This window comes from Zingiber officinale, chromosome 4A (assembly GCF_018446385.1).
Source record: "Zingiber officinale cultivar Zhangliang chromosome 4A, Zo_v1.1, whole genome shotgun sequence".
Taxonomy (NCBI): Eukaryota; Viridiplantae; Streptophyta; class Magnoliopsida; order Zingiberales; family Zingiberaceae; genus Zingiber; species Zingiber officinale.
In genome coordinates this window covers 11,425,301-11,435,484 of record NC_055992.1, presented here as the reverse complement: position 1 = coordinate 11,435,484, position 10,184 = coordinate 11,425,301, and the positions used below count along the sequence as shown (strand labels likewise).

Genomic DNA, 10,184 nt, shown 5'->3' with positions numbered 1-10,184 from the left:
TTATTGAATCAAATTGGTTTGCTTAAATTAACTAATAATTTAAACCAGACCGGGATTTGATCAGATAAGTTGGTATGATTCAATTTTCAGTAAATTGAACCAGAAATTAAATATCTATTTATTAATTAATAATACATAACTATATGCATTTAATTAATTAATAAATATATTTAATTAATATTCACATCTACGGTTTATTAATGTGAAGAAAAAAAAATATATATGCACATGTATGCACTGTGCTTCGAAACTGTTCATTCCTTTTTCATTCGATCTTTAATCGATTCAGATTTTGAAATGAATCGATTCAAATATCGAAAATATTACTGTACATGATTTTTAATCGATTGACGAATCGATTCAACAAAGCACTGTGCCATCAATTGAATCGATTCAATTCCTTATTCAATCGATTCAAATATTTGAATCGATTGAACAATCGATTCAAACAAAAAAATACACGCTGTTCGTGATTTTTTGAATCAATTGAAACGAAATTTCAATCGATTCAATTCACTGTTCATCTTCTTCTTCGCAACAGAAGAAGGAAAAACACGAGCTTTTCGGCGTCGTTTTTCATGCTGTCAAAACTATACATGCTCTGATACCATTGTTGGTAGTTTTGAGAGCATGAAAACTAAAACAAAACAATTAAATAATGCGGTAACTACTCACATGGATCTCTCGAAGAACCGCAACCAAAGACGTCGGTCGATGAAGAAATTGCTGCTGTCGGAAGCACGATCACGGAGCAACCGGAAAGAGCTTCTATATTCATGAACCAAATCTCACTCTGGATGTTCTTCCTTTGCTCGACCAAATCACCTCTCAGCTTTCTTCTCTGAACACCTTCACAATCCCTTTGCTCACCTTGATCGCACACCTTTTTGATTGCCTTGGACGCCACCATTTATATCAAGCAATACATCGGTTACCAACCGATGCCTTGATGATAGCTTTCAATGGAGGAAGATGAAGGATCGGCACCCCTTCATCTTCCCGACGTTGCAACTGATGCAACGTCTAACATTGGACCCCGCTTATTTAATAGGTGAGGTACAGTCCACCCATCCAATGAACATGCAAGAGTCCAGGATTGGTCCAAGGATTCTGGACCAGAGGATCCCTGCCCCTTAAATCCTCACATTAAATTCTGCCGATCAGTCTGGTAGATTGTAGTTCCCGGATCTAGTTCCTACCTCGAGGTTGCCATGAATGCGTTGATGGAACTCAGGTGTTCATCTAGTACATCTCCATGTGCATGGCATAACTGGTGCATGCCCACACTTGAACCTCTTCCATCGGTCGCCATTATTTTCTAAACACCAAGCATTCATGATTAAACGGCCATTTAGATACAAACATCAGTATGATATCACACAAGCATCACTCAAATTTAAAGTCGCAATCGATAATATTTAACTAATTATAATGAGAGGAATTTCGTCGAGCACCTATCGGGCGACGTATCTTTTTTCTATTCTGCAGAATCCCTCCTGCTTTTGCCTTTTCATTTGGTGTCGTTGTCATTCGAACAACACTACAGTGCCTCCATTTCGACTCGAATCATCTCCCACCAAACCTCCAAATCTACAATCGCACAAGTGGAGATTTCCAGTCCGAGAATAAGAATTGAGGCTTCTCTTTGACAAAACAACAAGCAGGTTTTGTGCACGAAGCTCTCAATACTTTAGGCTCAGCAACATGCCGTGCGACTCTTGTGCTTTTTTATCAGTGCGACGAATCCGGTTCGTAAATTAGAACCGGAATATTATAATCGTATCACTATTGTATATAGCAAAAGAATAAGATTTTTTTATTTTTTATTTTTGACAGGATCAGAGGAAATCTGATTTAACTTTTCCCCCTTGAAATTTCGTTTTTAATTTGAACCGGACGTTTTAGCTCGAGTCTGGATGACGGTTCAATTGCTCCCAAATGACGGGTTCAAAATGTCATCGAAGCGGCATTAAATGAGTGAGATGTCAGCATCGGGCATGCCAACGTCATTTATTCAATTATAAAGTTCGAATTAATATTATTTACTGTTACATTCATAATCTGACTATAATATAAAATAAGAACAATTTAATCATTTCAGCAAAAATCTAAGCACCGTGTTTTAAGATACCGATATATCTTGGACTTTTATAGGTGCAGACTTAGGCTCCGTTTGGTATGCATGATAGGATAGGATTATATTTTCAAAAGGTTTTTAATCAAGTGTTTGGTAGAGTTGATTAGGGGTAGGATTATGGATGATTAGGGGTAGGATTCATAATACCTTTGCCTCAAGAGGGATTATTTATCCTACCTTTAATCCTATCCTAATCAACCCAATTCTATCCTATCATGTATACCAAACGGAGCCTAAACATAACATCCTTTGAAAAAATAAGGACAATTTAATCATTTTAACCATTAATCCCATTAATTATAATAGTCCCGAAAATTGAGAAGATACCTAAACTGAGAATGTATTGACTCGATATAGATCATACTCTATTCTACAATATAAGAAATATCAGTGTCGAGTTAGAAAAGAAGTCTCCGATGTTGGTCCTCTGACGCTCAAGTCAGTCACTAGAAAGAGGGAAGAAGACGGAGCAATAGTGAGCACAAGTGTGAATAGTAAATAATGCGTACCTCCGCTAGTACATGAACCCTTCTTTATATAGTGCCCTAGTAGACAACGTGCATGCTCCTCGAGGCATGAGCACGTTCTCCAATTTATCCTATCAAAGGACTTCTTAGGAAAATGCATCTGTATCTGGCATGCATATCCCTGATAAGACAGTAGAAGCTTCTGTCGTATGATCCGCTTGTTGACCATGCCTTGTGTAGCGGCATTATCTCCCAGAAGGATATTAAGAGATACATCAATGATCCCTCTACTCGACCGAGCGAAATAGTTGCTCGGCTGGAAACTCCTTCGCTCGGACGAACTCAGCTACTCTTCCCTATGGTGACTCGACTCATTAGCATGTTTTCGCTCAACCGAACTAACGCTTTGGTTGTCCCAACGTTCCTTCTGCTCCATGATGAGTGTCTGATAATCTTGGTTGTACGGGCGTTCTGTTTGGACCAGCCTTTGCCAGTCAGGCGGTTCATGCCCGATCGGCCACTGTAGGAGAGCTCCACTCGTCCCTCCTTTGGTGAGCCCGTTGGTTGTCTGCATTAATCTCCTTGACTTTGACCTCCACGTCAGCTGCTATTTCCATCCTTTGACCCATACTTAATTGGACCCCATTATCTGATTATCATCGCATCAATCTCTATTAATATTACTTTAATTACGAATTTGAACCCTTTAATAAATAACTCTCAATTGATTAGGTGAAACTTAAAATTAGGTTACATTTATATCCATTTTTCTTTTCATACCGACTTATTAGAAATTTCAACTTCTTATCCTTCTTAAATCACATACGCATAACCCAATTTCTATTATCTGCATTGCTTATTCTCGCTACCTCAATCCCCATCGATTCTATATCATTCTCTCGTCCCCTCCCCCTCTCTAATTTTTCCTATAGCTTTTTCCTTCTTATCCTTTATATATCACTACGCATCAATCCATCTGTTTAGGCTCTTTTGTATATCGATAAAACCACATTAATCCATCTATATCTCATCGATTCTTTGAAAAAAAAATCATAGTCACATCTATCCATCTCTGTCGTATCTTATCGATTCTTCGATTGATATAAGATATTCTCGCTACATAACTTAAGATATGATGAATAACTTAATTTCTATTTTATTTTTAGATTAAGATTTTTGTAGAATAAATTATACTAGCATTGATAATATTGTTTAATTACCTAAAGTAAATATTTATTTTATATAATTTATGCATATTCATGCATTATATTACATACGTAATGTGTGTACATGATTACTAGTCTCTATGAATAATGAATGTTTACTATATTTATTAACGACTAATAACTATACAGGCTAAGTTAAAGGACTTATGGTGCATTTAGTTTAAGTTATCATCTACAATCTTGGTTATGTAATTACCAAATAATCACATGACCAAGATTATGGGAAATAAAATATAACCAAATGTTGTTTAGTTCAATTTAGCTAATACAATAAAAACTTATTTATTTGAAAATTTTAATAAATAACCTAATTTAATATTTTACTATATTATCCTCAGTTACAAAATATATCATACATAATAATAATAATATTATTATTATTATTATTATTATTATTATTATTATTTTTAAACTCTACTTTTTTTTTAAAAAATTTTTACTTGTTCTTTATTTTTTTATTTTTATGTGTTTTTTTATTTTTTTTTCCTTTCTTGCATTTTTTTTTCTTTTTTGTTTTTTACGTTTTTCAAATTTTCAAAATTTTATTTTTATTATTTTTTACGTTTTTTATTTTAAAAGTTTTTTTAATTTTTTTTATGTTTTTCCTATTTTTACGTTTTTTTATTTTTAGTTTTTATATTTTTACATTTTTTTTTAATATTTTTATTTTTTTATAGATTTTTTAATATTTTTTATGCGTTTTTTAAATTTTTTTTATTTTTTAAATGTTTTTTTTTATTTTTTACGTTTTTTTTTCTATTTTTCTATTTTTATGTTTTTCTTTTATCGAAGGATATTTTTCGTAAAAAAATTTTTTAATCCGGAAACAAAAAAAACCTCAGTTTTCCTAGATTTTCCTATTCCGAGTTGTACGTATTTTTTTACTGACGTGTCGAACATGAAATATTATTCGAAAATCATCGATTATCTAAATTAAACAAGATTTTCATTGATATTCTTAAATGGATAATCAAAATTATTAAAAATAATCTTTAATCAAACGTACTCTTAGAGAGTTGGAACAGGAACTTTGGAGAGCTTAAAGTAGAGAAAATTTAAGAAGCTTAGAATAGGCTTTGGGAGCTAGAAAAGTTAGCCATAGATGCTGATGCATGGTTTAATTGAGGAGATTAATCTATAGATGTTGATATATCGATGTAGCTTGAGAGTTTGGCCTTTTCATTTTTTTCTTCCGTATTGATGTTGAGATGGGTTAACGGGAATGTTAGAAACGAGTGTAACATTTTAAAATTGAGATTTTGGAAGAGTTTATTAATTTGGGATGAACTAAATATATTTAAAGTATGTACTTTTTATATTGTTAATTATCCACATATAGAATTAAAAGAGCTTTTACCATAAATTGGTAAAAGTAAATTGTAACAATTTGGTAATAATAAATATTACAATTATTTTATTCAGTTATCATATTTAATTATGGAACAAATCTAAGCCGAGCATATATAATATACCATTTAAAAGTATTTTAATAATTGTTAAATTATTACCACTACAATTATTATAATTTTTAAAATTTATGAAAATGAAATAATAATAATAATAATGAGATGTGCAGGCACGCACTTTTAGGGGCCTTATTTTTTATGTGGCTCAAGTGTTTCGATAATTGTGCCGTCACCTCAATCTATTCATCAATGGCTCCAAAAGAAATATTTCTTCAAATATATAGATTTGATTGATTATTGCCTCAGGATTATGCCATGCTGACTTCATATTTTCGACCTTCCATTCATGGATCTGCTGGTACGTATCGAGAAGCTTTGCTCAGTTAGTATTTTCATGACGATCTCTTGACAATTCATTAATATATATATATATATATATATATACGCTCGATAAATACATGATCGATAAATACATTTTCTCCTGCAAGTACTTCCAAAATACAACTTTAATCTCCCGCAAGTACTTCCAAAATAGTGTTGGTCTTCCTTTTGTAATATTCATTACAGAATTTAATCTATTAAATAATAGCACTATTCGAATTTTTTTTACATAAATCAATTAAAAAATTCTTTCTCTTTATTAATCTCCCGCAACTTTAAAATATCACCACCACAAGTGGTCGAAATGATAAGGATTAGTTCATATTGACAGATCACAATTGCGTGAAATTATAATCTACTTGAGAGTCATTGAAACACAACTAATGACACGAATCATGTGTTTTATGATATGCGTTTAGAAAATAATCGAACTAGTGACATAGCTACCTTCGAGTACATTCTCTTTCCATCGTCTAATCATATTTAGTTACATATCAATATCAGTTAAATTCCGTTCCTGTAAACAATAATGTATTCTGATGAACAGTAAATGCACCAGCCTAGCTAGAACATTAAAGGCAGCCATTAATAATCCAACCAAATTACGGCATAGATCCAGAGACAGCTTGACAGGAGTACGTACAACCATTTCATAATTTATTGAAGATCTGAGTAGCGCAAATCGACAGAACAATATTTACAGATGATGCATGAGTTCCAGCACTAACAAACAAGAGCAAGATTCATCACAAGATCAATGAATTCAACTTGCCATAATTAATTAACAGTATGTGCAATCTGCGATCGAGCAGGGAGTTGTAAAAGTTATATACGTATGGCTTTATATTCGTTTTTCAGCGAACTTTTCTTGTTCTCACGTACAAAATTGTGCAGAGAAGTGATCCCAAGGAGCAAGTGGTGCCCCAAATGAGGAAGGTCTTGCCGTAGCAAGCAGTGCCTCTGCAACTACGGCTCCCTTCTTCGCTTCCTCTTTGATAAAGTAGAGCCGCGAGGTACCCAAACACGAAGGAGCCCAGAGGAATGTTGGCGACGACGATGTTGTGGTTGATGCCGAAGTGTTTGGTCCCGAATAGCTCGGTGGTAGCGGAGACCGCGATCGAAGTGATTGCGCCGGTGAACGCTCCGATGACTGCCGTGCTCATGTACAATGACAGCCTAGTCGGGTTGGAGAGGACGAAGAAGGCCACTGCCATCGGGGCCATGAGAGTTGCCATCGATGCCGGCCTTGAAATCACGTAGCTCCTTCTGAAACATTATATTAATCGCAAGAAGAGATGATAATTCAGTATCGGTCGATCGAATTAAAAAGGATCGAATCGTTGAAGTGGATGAGCTCACTTCGAGGAGTAGTAGTCGATCAGAAACGGAAAGAGACGGCCGAAGAAACCGAAGGAGGAGGACAAGGAGACCAAGGTGGAGGTCTCCTCTCGTGGAAGTCCACGGGACTCGGCGATCTGTCCCAGGTTGTTTAAGAAGACCAAGCCAAGAGTTGCGCTGAACAAGTAGCTGGAAAAGTACAACCAAAAGTCCACCTTTCTTAGAATTTGAACGCCGCCAACTCCCTCCTCTGATTCTTCCTTGTCGTCGTCCTCTTCTTTCACCTGCAGGTCCTCAATTATCTCCCCGGTTTCAGCGTCGTCGAGATCATGAATTCTATTCTCCTTCTCGTTCCGCAAGGTCTCTTCCATGGCATGCTTAAATTTCATGGCAACCGGCACCACCAAAGGCGAGGCTAATAGAACACCAAGGCTTAAAGAGTACTCTCTAGCGAAGCCTTGGGAAGTCGATCCGATGGTGCCAATTATTGCGGAAATTCCGGTCGCTAATGTGATCGTGAACATGGCTATGAATCCGAGGCTCAAATTTGAAACGCTTTTGCAGGGAAGAATGAACCTCATGAAGGGTGCCACGATGAGAGAAACTAAAACAGGGGCGATGGAATTGAGGAGGAGGTAGTGCTTGGCCTTGTGGTGTGACTTTCGGTAGAATATTGCACCGGCCATGACCGTGAACACCTTGGCGCTCAGTCCCACGTAGCTCGTGGAGAGGCCGACGGCGACGCGGCGGCTATCGGCGGCGAAGTTCTTGATACAGACGAGGTAGCATGCGGTGTTGATCCAGCAAATGCCGTTGCCGGCCACCGCGGTGAGCGCGAAGATGTGGGCGTAGGAAAACTTTGGGTGGTCTAGGAGGAGGAATTGCAGGCCGTACCCCAGTAGCCCGAGGGCGGCCCCGGTGGCAGCGACCGACCACGGGGGAAGGTAGATGGCCGCGAGGCCGGAAAACCAGCCGAAGAGCTTCCCAGCATCGGAGGCAAAGGCGAGGAAGTTGATGCCGACTTGGGAGATGGACTTGAGGTCCTTGAGCTCCGACGAGTACACCGGGAAGTCGGTGTTGGGTCCATTGAAGATTTGGAGCCATATAGTGGCGACCAAACTCAGCCATTGAAGTGAAGAAGAAGAAGAAAAGGACATGGTTGAGGAATGAATGTGGAGGTGGCGGAAATGGGCTGGTGGTGAATTTATGGGGGCTGAGAAGGTGACGGTGGCAAAATGAATGGAGTGCAATCTTGATATGTGGTTCCTTTTTGGCCATTATGAAGATTTATAGATGATTCTGTGTACAATTATCATAATCACGGCAGTGATTAACAGAAGATTATAGATACTTCAGTGTTAGCTTAAACAAATACTCATGATGTGTTCAGGAGGAATGATGTCCAGCATGCCCTTTACTCCCATTTGCGTGCACAAATTTTGCACTCCATAACTTTGATTGGGCACATCAACTGTCCTTCTGCCTCTCCTTTTTGAAGAAAGAAAAAGAAGATAAATCAAGAAGACATTCTGTGACTGAGAGAGAGAGAGTTCAATCACACTTTAAAAACATCTTTATGTGGGTGTTCATATTAACCTATGATGTGGACTTTTCCATGTACAGATCATTTGTAGTATTTTTCATCAAATACAAGCAGGATTTCTTTTATCTCGACAGTCAAAAGGGTCGAACTTATATTACAGATCATTTTTGCAGATTTGAATGTTCTTTATGGAGTACCAAACACACCACCAAAAACAATCAATCTCAGCCAAAAGGAGGGGATTTCACACAGAACATATTCATGAAAACGGAAAATATTATAAATCCAACGATAAATTTCAAACTGCATCTTATATAAGTCCGGAGAAAATGAGAAAGACATAAGCAGACCAAATAGAAATAAAGATTTACTAGGAATTAAAGATGAGAGAAGCATGATCGATAGTCTCAAAATAACCAGCTTACCAATGTGAAGCCCTAAGTGTATTTATCTGTTTCAAATATAAATTGCCACTTTACTCTTCGCTTAATTTGCAGGAGAGCTAGGCATGATGGAGAAGATGAGCACATGAAGAACAATCCATGTATATGTTCAATATTTGGGATCAACTCATACTAAAAACGAAAACAGAATGAAAAATGGTGAATGGTATAAAGTAATGCACGTGCCCTGCTTCTCCATCCTGCACAACTCACCTTCATCCAATGCAAGAATCAGTCATCATCCCTCCCTTCTATTTATACTGCTTCTTCTGTTTGGAATTTGAGACTTCTTTATTGATCAATCTTAATTATTGATTCCCTTCTTTTTATTATTATTATTATTTTTTTACTTCTTTGGATTTTTGTCCCTGTAAAAGATGCATACTGAATCACTGATGCCTGGCCAAGATAGAACACTTTCAGGTCACACAGCTCAGCAAAGTTTGTCAAATAATTGATTTCTGTATCCACCTTTTTTTCCCCTGACAAAAATAATATAACGCTAAAATGATTGATGGCTAAATCTTCCTCTCAACATTGAATAGCTAGGCAGCATGTATAAGATACACACACACTGAGATGTGCAAAAAGCTGTTAACTCTGAAGTTTAAAGATATTACATTGTGAACAGTCTGTTTCCTTGATAACCCCATGAGCTAGCAGGGCTCATATTTTACTATGTTCCCCTGTTTTTTTTCTCTCTCTCTGCTCTTTTCATCATTGAATAATGTAGATCTGCTCAGCTAGGTGAAGTAGATGGATGAGCTGTGGCGTGTTTAATTTTTTTAGGCGAAGCAGATAGAGCGAGAGGAGTGGATTTGATGTTGAGGAAAATGAAACGGGCCAGGCAGCCGAATGCTCTGGCAAAGCCATGTGTGCATCGATAGTAGGAAGAAGACAAAATAAAAGCTGGTATATACAATTGCATTAGTTCATCTTGTAGCCTTCATGTGATCTAATGGAGGTACAATACAAATTAAATTAGAAATCTATTGATTCGGTACGTTGTGCGCGGACCTAGAAATAATATAGAACTCATGGTCAAGATGATATAACAATTAAAATCAAGATGAGATAACGATCAAAATTAAAATATGTGTAACTGAACAAGTCATTTTCACCGGGACTTGGCTCCCCACTCTTTAATGCCAAACACATAGAATAAAGTCAGTTAGTCACAGAGCCGGTCGGGTTTATGAGGCACGACTCCCCACTTTTTCAATGTAAGATTCTCAGCATACAG

At 36.8% G+C, this 10,184-nt stretch overlaps 1 protein-coding gene across 1 annotated transcript; it reads right to left on the bottom strand.

The window, feature by feature from the left end:
* Positions 1-6,359: 6,359 nt before the first annotated feature.
* LOC121969537 (protein NUCLEAR FUSION DEFECTIVE 4-like) lies at positions 6,360-9,180 on the bottom strand. The gene is made up of 3 exons (XM_042519680.1): positions 8,924-9,180; positions 6,977-8,443; positions 6,360-6,883 (listed from the first exon to the last, which is right to left on the bottom strand). The coding sequence occupies exons 2-3, from the start codon at positions 8,110-8,112 to the stop codon at positions 6,472-6,474; spliced, it is 1,548 nt and encodes a 515-aa protein (XP_042375614.1). The 5' UTR covers positions 8,113-8,443; positions 8,924-9,180; the 3' UTR covers positions 6,360-6,471.
* Between the last annotated feature and the right edge of the window lie 1,004 nt (positions 9,181-10,184).

What these genes read in the sequence shown, in the direction of transcription:
- LOC121969537 (XM_042519680.1), bottom strand. Translation starts at nt 8,112, where the DNA reads ATGTCCTTTTCTTCTTCTTCTTCACTTCAATGGCTGAGTTTGGTCGCC. An exon ending in ATCGACTACTACTCCTCGAA is followed by an intron (nt 6,884 to 6,976) that starts GTGAGCTCATCC and finishes ATAATGTTTCAG; the next exon opens with AAGGAGCTACGTGATTTCAA.